Source organism: Carassius carassius, chromosome 34, assembly GCF_963082965.1.
Source record: "Carassius carassius chromosome 34, fCarCar2.1, whole genome shotgun sequence".
In the NCBI taxonomy this organism is placed as follows: Eukaryota; Metazoa; Chordata; class Actinopteri; order Cypriniformes; family Cyprinidae; genus Carassius; species Carassius carassius.
The window spans coordinates 30,157,096-30,169,277 of NC_081788.1; the positions used below are offsets into that span (position 1 = coordinate 30,157,096).

The window sequence follows — 12,182 nt, forward strand, 5'->3', positions numbered from 1 at the left end:
ACAGAAGGTGCGGAAAAGAGCTGGTGCCATTTGAGTCCCCATGACATGTGGTATATTTAGTTTAAAAAAAAAAATAATTGTCTAATACTGCAAATGTCCAGGTCTCATGGAGAGGAACTTACACAAAGCACTGATGCCAGAACTGGGTTATGTGAGAAAGTCAAACACAACTTACAATCAAGCAATTTTCTTTTTATTTAAGGGAAGGAGGCAGAGATACAGTCTTTCTGAAATGTTGTAGCAAAAAGGGAAAAATTCTTATGAACACCGCACTGAATTGAAAAGATCTCCAGTAGGCGTTATGCAAAATGCAAAGAAAAGTTTCAAAGACCACAATTTCCCTGACCACATCACGGACCACTTCCCTGGCCACTACCAGATCCCTGGCCGTAGCCACTTCCCTGACCAACTCCCTTGCCACTACCAGTTCCCTGGCCATAGCCGCTTCCCTGACCAACTCCCTGTCCACTACCAGATCCCTGGCCGTGGCCGCTTCCCTGACCATAGCCGCTTCCCTGACCAACTCCCTGGCCACTACCAGTCCCCTGGCCATAGCCGCTTCCCTGACCGTAGCCGCTTCCCTGACCAACTCTCTGGCCACTACCAGTCCCCTGGCCATAGCCGCTTCCCTGACCAACTCCCTGGCCACTACCAGTCCCCTGGCCATAGCCGCTTCCCTGACCGTAGCCGCTTCCCTGACCAACTCCCTGGCCACAACCAGTCCCCTGGCCATAGCCGCTTCCCTGACCGTAGCCACTTCCCTGACCAACTCCCTGGCCACTACCAGTTCCCTGGCCATAGCCGCTTCCCTGACCAACTCCCTGTCCACTACCAGTTCCCTGGCCATAGCCGCTTCCCTGACCAACTCCCTGTCCACTACCCGTTCCCTGGCCATAGCCGCTTCCCTGACCGTAGCCGCTTCCCTGACCAACTCCCTGTCCACTACCAGTTCCCTGGCCATAGCCGCTTCCCTGACCAACTCCCTGTCCACTACCAGTTCCCTGGCCATAGCCGCTTCCCTGACCAAAACCAGTTCTCTGACCCACGCCCTGACCGCTTCCCTGACCACCACCCTGTCCGCTTCCTTGGCCGGCGCCCTGGCCCTGGCCGCTTCCCTGGCCAGCGCCCTGTCCCTGGCCGGCACCCTGTCCGCTTCCCGCACCCTGTCCGCTTCCCTTGCCCTGTCCGGCACCCTGTCCGCTTCCCTGTCCGGCACCCTGTCCGCTTCCCTGTCCGGCACCCTGTCCGCTTCCCTTACCCTGTCCGGCGCCCTGGCCGCTTCCCTGGCCGGCGCCCTGTCCGCTTCCCTGGCCGGCGCCCTGGCCGGCGCCCTGTCCGCTGCCCTGTCCGGCGCCCTGGCCGCTTCCCTGGCCGGCGCCCTGGCCGCTTCCCTGGCCCTGGCCGGCGCCCTGGCCGCTTCCCTGGCCCTGGCCGGCGCCCTGGCCGCTTCCCTGGCCCTGGCCGGCGCCCTGGCCGCTTCCCTGGCCCTGGCCGCTTCCCTGTCCGCTTCCCTGACCAGCACCCTGTCCGCTTCCCTGACCTTGGCCGGCACCCTGTCCGCTTCCCTGTCCGCTTCCCTTACCCTGTCCGGCGCCCTGGCCGCTTCCCTGTCCGGCACCCTGTCCGCTGCCCTGTCCGCTTCCCTTACCCTGTCCGGCGCCCTGGCCGCTTCCCTGGCCCTGGCCGCTTCCCTGACCGGCACCCTGGCCGCTTCCCTGACCTTGGCCGGCACCCTGGCCGCTTCCCTGTCCGCTTCCCTGTCCGCTTCCCTTACCCTGTCCGGCGCCCTGGCCGCTTCCCTGGCCGGCGCCCTGTCCGCTTCCCTGGCCGGCACCCTGTCCGCTTCCCTGGCCGCTTCCCTTACCCTGGCCGGCGCCCTGGCCGGCGCCCTGGCCACTTCCCTGGCCCTGGCCGGCGCCCTGGCCGCTTCCCTGGCCGCTTCCCTGACCCTGGCCGCTTCCCAGGCTGCTTCCCTGACCCTGACCGGCACCCTGTCCGCTTCCCTGACCAGCACCCTGTCCGCTTCCCTGACCTTGGCCGGCGCCCTGGCCACTTCCCTGGCCCGCGCTCTGACAGCTTCCCTGGCCGCTTGGTTCACTGCATCCATGGCCACTGGTGGTTGGGCAACATTTCTGTGTGCCAGGACACTGGCCATCATGGACACAGTTTTTAGCAGACAGTGGAATGTTCTTTGGGTCAGGACATTGACCTGGTTTCACTGCATGGACAAAGACAGTCAGCTTTAGTTTATGTGCATGGACTGTATGCCATGTCAAATATACAGCAAAAGACTTATGACAAAGAATTTTATTCCAAGAATTAGTCCAGTGTATTTTGTAAAGCCATCCGGTGTTTTAAACTACCCTAAAAGGAGGAATTCAAACCTACTTGACGAGAGTAACAGAAGGCAAAATTTGTAATTTTTCCCCCTCATTTAAATCGATGGACCAAAAAAAAAAAACATTTGATTTTTTTGGAGGACCCCCAGCATCCATTATAAACTGAAACTCACTTGAACCAGGCTCACTGGAAACACGACGATCAGAAGAACATCTTTGATGGGACAGCAAGTCCGTCAGCTTCACCAGCTTGGCAATATGGCTCAAATCTTAATACAAATATTACATATTTATCTGCTTCAAAAATCAAGCATTTTAAAAATCTACCGATTCCTACATTCAAAGGCCGAGTCACTTATTTTTTTGTTTCTTCAGGCTGTGTAATGAAGTCAACAGATCATCTCACCTAGATTAGCATCGGTTATGTTCAAGCTTCCAAACAGACACAATAAAACAGAACCAAACAGGCAATACAATTGAGCTGTCATCCTCCCAGCCTACGATCTCACAATGGTCTCTGCTGGAAAATGAATTGGTGTGCCAGAAAGAGCAAACAGTGAAGCACATAAAACTAAAACAAATAAGTGTGTTGTTGTAACAGCATCCTCTGTAAATGGGGTTTTAAAGATCCAAGGAGATTAGGTCAACTCCAACCCTGATCAAACTCACCTGGCAGTAGCTTTCTAGTAATCTGAATGGAAGGCCTTGATTAGCTTGTTCAGGTGTGTTTGATTGGGGTTGTATGAGATGAATGCTGCATTCAAACCATTCACGTTATTGGTGTCTCTCATAGGCCTAGTCCACACGGACATGGGTATTTTTATAACCAGAGTTTTTCCTCCTGCGTTTAAAAAAAAAATCCCGTCCACATGAAAACGCCAAAACATGCTATCAAGCGCTGTCAAGAGCATGCCACACCAGCAGGCGGCGATATAACCCAAATTGTAAAGTCACCTTGGCCAATCAGAAGCAGTCAGCAGCGCCAATCTGACGTCAAACACAGCGGATAACGGCGCACACTCTGACGTCGCAAGGCAAAAACCCCGGTTATACTGTCCACACGACAACACTGCAACCGGCGTTTCTGAAAATGCTCACCCTGGCCGTAGTTTTCAAAAATGTTCGGTTTCGGTGCCCTGAAACTGCGTTTTCGTGTGGACGAAAGGCCGAACCGCGTAAAAAAAGTCACGGTTATAAAAATACCCGTGTCCGTGTGGACAGGGCCTTATCTGAAGGCTTTCACACTGGACTCGTTTGCTGAGGTCCAAATGCGATTGTTCCTGGCGCCGCCCGCAGCGTGGTCTGCTTTCACACTCAATAGTTGTATCAAACCCAGGTCCGTTTGCAGTCACCTTACGTCATCGCAAACGCACACGGAAAACGCATGAAGAACACAACACGACTGAGCATAGTTGCATAATTTTTTTCGCTATTTTGGTGCTATTATGCACAGCATAATAATACATTTTAATTATTTAATTTTAATTTATTTAATTTTGACTTTTAGGAGTGTGTGGAATCAACCTCGGCTCTCTCGTATGTTGAGGAAAGAATCATATTGACAGTGTTACGCATGCGCAAGATACTTTACTTCCTGAACAAGTGTGCACTCGAAACCATGTTGCTTGCACATTCACACAAACCGTGCCACAGTTCAGGAGCAACCAAACTCAGACCATCTTCTTCAGGTAGTCTCGGGTTCGGTACTCCAGTGTGCACCACGGTCCGATGACAGCGTTCACATCTGATGCACACATCTGAGGTCTTGGAGCAGGGCTATTCAAATCTTGCCCTGGAGGGCCAATGCGGTGCAGAGTTTGGCTCCAACCCTAGTCAAACACACCTGAGCATGCTAATCACTGTTTTTGGTATCATTAGAAAATCACAGGCAGGTGACTTTGATCAGGGTTGGAGCCAAACTCTGCACCGTTGGAGGTGCAGATGTGCAGTGTTGGAGGTTCTCCGGGACCAGAATTGGGAACCACTGGTATACAGCATGGAAAGAGCGCTCCCTTTAAATTTATCAAAAACGGTCACTCATTCATCAGATAATTTTCAATAATAATCATGTAAAGCTAAAGAGAATATAATAATGTAGTGTAGTCTTGAATACAATATGACACAGCTGATTATACTCACTTAAAAGATTCATTCGTCATAAAATTACTACTTCATATTTGCATTGGAGTCTTTCACACATGCTATGCAGATAATTTGAGTTATATGATGTCATTACATTGCTGCCTGGCCCATTACAATCATCATCCATCTGAACTTTACTGGTTTGCTTTAAGCATGTGCAAAAGGCTCATGACACTGATTTATAATGCAAATGCACAAAAGCATGCTCTTCTCCATCACTGGAAGTTTTATTTTGGCAGAATTAATGAGATCCTAACCTCAGGCATTCATAGGCTTGTTTTGCAGAAGGTGCAGAAACCAGCTGGTGCCATTTGAGTCCCCATGACATAATGTGGAATATTTTGTCAAGCAATTTTCTTTTTATTTAATTGAAGGAGGCAGAGAGACAGAGTCTTTCTGAACTGTTGTAGCAAAAGGGGGGGGGGGGGGTCCTCGAGAATAAAGAACTGAATTGAAGAGATCCAGTAGGTGTTATGCAAGATTCCTATGAAAGTGTCAAAGACCAGTTCATCACTCATGACCACATCACTGTTCATGACCATATCACTGACCGCTACCCCAGCCAACTCCTTGACCCTGGCCATAACCGCTTCCCTTACCCACGCCTTGGCCACTACCAGTTCCCTGACCGTAGCCCCTTCCCTGGCTACTACCAGTTCCCTGACCATAGCCGCTTCCCTGACCACTACCAGTTCCCTGACCATAGCCGCTTCCCTGACCACTACCAGTTCCCTGACCGTAGCCGCTTCCCTGACCAACTCCTTGACCCTGGCCGTAGCCGCTTCCATGGCCAACTCCTTGACCCTGGCCGTGGCCGCTTCCCTGTCCGCTACCGGCGCCCTGGCCGCTTCCCTGTCTGCTACCGCTACCCTGGCCGTAGCCGCTTCCCTGGCCGCTTCCCTGTCCGTTACTGCTACCCTGGCCGTAGCCGCTTCCCTGGACAACTCCTTGCCCTGGCCGTAACCGCTTCCCTGGCCGCTCCCGGCGCCCTGGCCGCTTCCCTGTCCGCTCCCGGCGCCCTGGACGCTTCCCTGGATGCTTCCCTGGCCGCTACCGGCACCCTGGCCGCTTCCCTGTCCACTCCGCCCGCGCAGCTGTAATGGTATTTTTATATATACATACATGTTTTTTTATGTGATGTGTATATATGATTTTTTCCCATTATAACAAAATGAAAAGTCATACGACTTGAAACATTTTAAATAAAGATAATTGTCTACCAAGGTAAAGTATAGGATAATTCACACAAAAATATTTTCTGCAAGCTTTTTCCCCCAAAATAATAAAGAAAAATGTTAATTTATTTTCATGAATCACAATTGATATGTAGAGTGCAACAGCAAAAACAGAGTTTTGTTGTTGTTGTTTTTTACATTTGTTTAGAGAAAAATTATAGACCAATTTGGTGTTTGCAAACAGTGATAGCGTTTTTTTGTGGGCGGAGTCTATCTGGTGGCAGAAAATGACCATTTTAAAGTAGCGGCCCAGACAGCAAGGCTAAATGTGGGCCAGATCTGGGCCGAAATTGCTTGCTGTCTGGGGGTCTATATGGTAGCCATGGAAAAAAATTATTAAAAAGGTAATTTTCCTAGATTATATTTCACAATTCTGATAAGAAAAATCAACTCTTCATTCTCTCTTTTCCCCTCGACTCAGAATCATGAATTTATATCCAAAACTTGGCTTTTTACCCCTCTCAGAATTGACACAATTGCAATCGTTGAGTTAAATTGAGTTATAAAGTGCAAAACAGGAGATATAAACTTGTATTTGTGAGGAAAAAAAAAGTCAGAATTGTGAGATAAAATAGGTTGCATAAATGTTATAGGTTTAAATAGTAGTCCATTTCATGCTGTAACTGCAGGGCTAATACAATATGTCCCCTATGAACTGCATATGTGAATATTATATAGGCCGATTGTTTAAATCAAATTCATGTTTTAAAACCAGTGTAATCATAGCAGGCTTCATCCATAGTCTGTCCATTTAAATGTCTGCGTTTAGCTTCAAATGGCATCTTTGACAACAGTGTTCTATAAAAATGATTTGCATTCTGATTCTGACATCCAAACTATGCACAGTATAGAAATAACTACAAATCAAGCTGCAATCCCAAACAAGACCACACGGAGACGCAAACAGACCACTATACCAGTCGCCTTAACCTGACTGTTTATACACTGATCCATTCCAAATTATTAAACAGAGCAAAATAAACAAAAAAAAAAAAACCTTAATTTGTCGAACATGGTGATCTGTGTAATGTTTGCTCACTGGCTAAACTATATTATGGATGTAATAACTGGAACCGACACGGAGCTTTCTTCACTACGTGCTTTTATTACCCTTGCTCTCTCTAATCTCGCGGGATGCGAGACTTGCCCGAGGGCTACGGTGTCACTTTTAGGACATACAGTAACAGTCAGGATGTTACATCTCCCTTCTCAAGAAAAAAAATGGCATTACCCAAGCACACACAACATTAATTCTGCGAACATAACAATTGTGCTGAATGCACATATAAACGGTCTGACAAATAGAGTCTGTAGTCGTTAGCGTCATTGCTGTGATGTAAACAGGTACCAGGTAGCAATTAAATGACATACGACATGTGCACCAATAAGTCATTAATTTTTAAGTCAGAAATAATGTTTTCATTTTCCATTTGATTCAAGTAACTTAAAGGTGAACTAGAACTGGTAAGAGATTTTGGGCGCATGTGTACGCAGCGACCGGCAGCAGTTGGAGTTTTTTTGTTTAAAAGCCTGTTAAGTAGTTTGTTTTAGTTTTAGTTTGTTTTTTGTACTGATCAAACATCTACATCTTTGACATCAAACATCTACTCTGGCTTGTTAAAGCGCGTCAAAACTCAGCGACATGGATCCGACTTTATTCTTGTTTTTGGCGTCCGTATGGCACCTGGGATCACTCTGGCCGATTCAATACTCCAAAGACTATCTGCTAACATTTGAAAAACCTGTGATCAGCGGACCACCAGTGGACTTGATCATACCTGATCTGGAGGAATTGGCCGGTCTCGGGAAAGGCGATCACTTCAGAACTCCAGAACGGAGGCCAAGGAGGCAAGGAAGAAGAGGCGGGGTGCGGGAGCGTATGAGACGGCAACATCCGTCTCGCATTCCCCTGCCTTCAATTATCCTTTCCAACGCCCGTTCTCTCCGTAATAAAACTGACGAACTCCAGGCTCTTGTTCGCCATCAACACGCATTTAAAGACGCCTGTATTCTGGCCTTTTCAGAGACCTGGCTCGGGGAAAGGGACGCTGACGGTGATTTAGTTATAGACGGGTTTGGGATCCCGTTTCGCACCGACAGAACGTCCACGACTACCGGGAAATCATGCGGAGGTGGAGTATGCGCGTACATAAATGAACGCTGGTGTAAAAATGTTATAGTGAGAGAGAGACTTTGCACCAAGGACGTGGAGCTGCTTTCTTTGTCCATGCGCCCTATGTATTTGCCACGAGAATTCCCACAGATTTTCGTTACTGTCGTTTACGTTCATCCAAAGGCGAATGAAGAAAACGCCTCAGAGCTCATCTCTCAGTCTGTGCATAAACTTCAGTAATTATCTCCTGATGCTCCTAACCTGGTTTTAGGAGATTTTAATCATTGCTCATTGACAAATCTCTCAGGAGCTTTTATCAGTACGTTTCCTGCCCCACTAGGAAAAACAGGATTTTGGACAAGTGTTATGGGTCCATCAAAAATGCATATAAATCAATTTCATTCCCCACTCTCGGCTCAGCTTACCATAACTGTGTGTACTTGGTTCCATCCTATCGGACATGTCTTCCGAGGGGGAAGGTGACAACTAGAAACATCAAAGTGTGGTCGGAAGAGGCCACCCTCACCCTCCAGGGCTGTCTGGAGAGCACAGACTGGGAGGTGTTCACTGAATCCTCTAGAGACATTCACGAACTCACTGATGTGGTCAGTTCATGGATAACTTACTGTGAGGACATTGTTGTTCCTGTAAAGACTGTCAGAACCTACCCAAATAGTAAATCTTGGGCAAGTAGAAAACTTAAAGTGCTACTAAATAAAAAGAAACAGGCTTTTAAACAGGGAGATTCTACTGACCTGTCTGTACATAAGGAAATTAAAAGGGAAATTAGGAGAGCTAAATTATCTTATAAAAGAAAATTAGAAGACATGCTTAGCAACAATAATATGGGTTCAGCATGGGACAGTATCAGGTCTATGGTCGGTTTGACTGACAATGTAAAGAAAAGGGTCTCATTAGATGGGTTCACCTCTGATCTGGTCCTGGCACAAGAGCTAAACAAATTTTACTCCAGATTCGATTTGCATTTTTTCAATAATGAAATAATGACACTGAGAAATACAGCACTGAAATCAAAACAATGTTTTTCCCCTCTTTTTGATGAATATTCTGTTGTTAAAACTTTTAAACACTGTAAAATAAGAACAAGTGCTGGTCCAGATAATATCAGTAGTCGATTACTCTCCAACTGTGCTGTACAATTAGGCCCGATTTTTAATTGTATTTTTAATTTATCCTTGTCTCAACAGAAGGTGCCTAATCTGTGGAAACAGTCTACTATAGTCCCTGTTGGTAAATCTAAACATCCCAAATCATTAAATGACTTTAGGCCTATAGCCCTGACTTCATTAGTGATGAAGTCACTGGAAAAACTAATCAAAGCTGAACTGCTGAAAACTACTGAACACCTGATGGATCCCCTGCAGTTCGCGTACAGGACCAAGAGAGGTGTTCAGGATGCCACCATAACTCTGTTGAATTACATCTGTAAGCACCTTGACAGTCCAAACAACCATGTCAGATTGATGTTTGTTGATTTTTCATCTGCCTTCAACACTATTCAGCCTCATCTACTAATCCAGAGACTAAGGGATAACTTTGGTCTAGAAGGTAGTATTGTTGGCTGGATCTTGGACTTTATTACAGGCAGCACGCAAAGAGTCAGAGTAAATGGCAAATTTTCTGATCTATCTGTAACATCTACTGGCTCACCACAAGGGTGCGTTCTTTCTCCTTTGCTGTACATATTGTACACAAATGACTGTTGTAGTAGTTTTGAAAACCGTCATATATTGAAGTTTGCGGATGACACAGTCATAGTGAGCCTGTTGAATAGCACTGAAACTTCGCATGGTCCTGTGATTGATTACTTTTTGAAATGGTGTCAGGAATCTTTTTTTATCCTTAAACGTTTTAAAGACAAAAGACATGTGCATTGATTTTAGACGTGCTCAGCCTTCCCCTGACACTATAGTGATTGATGGTCAGACAGTCGAATCGGTAGAGTCTTATAAGTACTTAGGCACTTTCCTCGATAACAAGCTGACATTTAAGAAATATACTGACTCGATCCATAAGAAAAGCCAGCAGCATCTTTTTTGTCTTAGAAAACTATCTAAATTCCAGGTTGACTCTACTTTGATGATTTTGTTTTATCGTTCTTTTATTGAGTCTATTTTTACGTTCTCCCTTGTTTGTTGGTTTCAATCCCTGAGGGTAAAAGAGAGGAACCTACTGAACAAGGTTGTTAGTGTCAGTAGTAAAATTATAGGGCTTCCACAAGAAACTTTACAGGATCTTTACGAAAAACAGCTGTTTAAGAAAGCAAACTCTATCTTGACTGACTGCTCTCATCCTTTATATCTACAGTTTCAGTTTCTACCATCAGGTTCATTGCTCAGACTCCCATTTGCTAAAACAAACAGATTTAAAGACTCCTTTGTTCCATCTGCTGTCTCTCTTCTAAATGCTAGGAGGGTAAGGTAGCTTACACATTATTTTATTTGATCAGAATGTGCATTATATTTATTTTATTTTATTATACTATGTGTATTTGTGTTTGTAAGTTTGTGTGCTCCTATGCTGTAAAACTAATTGCCCCACTGAGGGACAAATAAAGGTATTGAACTAGTTGTGTAAGAAAAACAGAACTGGCAGTTAAACTGATTTCACAGTGTTTCAGAGGTAGAAGGTAAGTAACAGATATTAAAACTTGAAAACACCTTTCTCGTTTCCCTCTCTTTTTTTCAAGAGACAAAAACAACAACAGCTTAAGTACAACTTTACAAAATTCAGATTTTTTTTTTTTAGGGCAGCGATCCACCTACACCCTTTACATTATAGGTCAAGGATTTGTCTTGGCCTGGAGATGTGGCCAAACCTTGTTGTGTAATCAGGGGCGGATTTAGACATTTTGGGGCCCAAGGCAAACACAGACATGGGGCCCTCTACATCTCTTGTTTCCTTCCTTTTGTCAATCCTTATTTAAAAAAAAAAGCCCTACTTGTTACTTCTCTTCAGCAGTCTTCACACAGCAATGATGTATAGACATCTGGAGTTGTATCTGTAAGAAAAAAAGAAGAAAAATAAAAAACACAGAACAACATTCTGTTTAACAGATGTATCCTCTGTAAAATTGTATTTACATAAAATTTTCTCCGTACAATAATATGTATTGTCTATTTACACAGGGAAGAGCTGTCATTGGTTGTCATTTACCTTGGTTGTTCTGATAGTATCTTCTATATGGATCTGCTTGCTGCTACATGTTGTTTTTGGACTCCTGTCTTGTGTTACTAAAGTGAGAAGAAACACACAAGACAATAAGTGATCAATTATGGAGACATCATTTTAGTAAAAATAACTTACCTTTTAAAATGTTTACCTTTTTTCTTTCACTGACTTTCTTCTGCTCTCCCTTTTTTTCTGACCATTTCTTCATTTCCCTTGTCTCTGTTTTTGCATCTTTCTCGTCTTCTCTCTTTGGTCTTTGCCTATCTTTTTCTTCTTCTTCCTTTGGTCTGTGTGTGAGTGAGTGTGTCTGTGTGGGTGAGTGTCTCTGAGTGAGTGTGTCTGTGTGAGTGAGTGAGTGAGTGAGTGAGTGTGTCTGTGTGAGTGTGTGAGTGTGTCTGTGTGAGTGAGTGAGTGTGTCTGTGTGAGTGAGTGAGTGAGTGAGTGAGTGTGTCTGTGTGTGTGAGTGAGTGAGTGAGTGTGTCTGTGTGAGTGAGTGAGTGAGTGAGTGAGTGTGTCTGTGTGAGTGAGTGAGTGAGTGAGTGAGTGAGTGAGTGTGTCTGTGTGTGTGAGTGAGTGAGTGAGTGAGTGTGTCTGTGTGAGTGAGTGAGTGAGTGAGTGAGTGAGTGTGTCTGTGTGAGTGAGTGAGTGTTTCTGTGTGTGTGAGTGAGTGAGTGAGTGTGTCTGTGTGTGTGAGTGAGTGTGTCTGTGTGAGTGAGTGAGTGAGTGAGTCTGTGTGTGTGAGTGAGTGAGTGAGTGAGTGAGTGAGTGAGTGTGTCTGTGTGAGTGAGTGAGTGTGTCTGTGTGTGTGAGTGAGTGAGTGAGTGAGTGAGTGTGTCTGTGTGTGTGAGTGAGTGTGTCTGTGTGAGTGAGTGTGTCTGTGTGAGTGAGTGAGTGTGTCTGTGTGTGTGAGTGAGTGAGTGAGTGAGTGAGTGTGTCTGTGTGTGTGAGTGAGTGTGTCTGTGTGAGTGAGTGAGTGAGTGAGTGAGTGTGTCTGTGTGTGTGAGTGAGTGAGTGAGTGTAACTGTGTGAGTGAGTGAGTGTGTCTGTGTGTGTGAGTGAGTGAGTGAGTGAGTGTGTCTGTGTGAGTGAGTGAGTGAGTGAGTGAGTGTGTCTGTGTGTGTGAGTGAGTGAGTGAGTGAGTGTGTCTGTGTGAGTGAGTGA

The 12,182-nt window shown here is 45.9% G+C and overlaps 1 protein-coding gene across 1 annotated transcript; it reads right to left on the reverse strand.

The window, feature by feature from the left end:
- Positions 1–680: 680 nt before the first annotated feature.
- LOC132115280 (uncharacterized) lies at positions 681–2,981 on the reverse strand (the record flags this gene model as incomplete). Its single annotated transcript, XM_059523658.1, has 5 exons — positions 2,746–2,981; positions 2,528–2,608; positions 1,991–2,218; positions 1,364–1,540; positions 681–865 (listed from the first exon to the last, which is right to left on the reverse strand). Coding segments are annotated over exons 1-5 (753 nt in total), but the record flags the coding sequence as incomplete, so codon positions are not given.
- Positions 2,982–12,182: the final 9,201 nt, after the last annotated feature.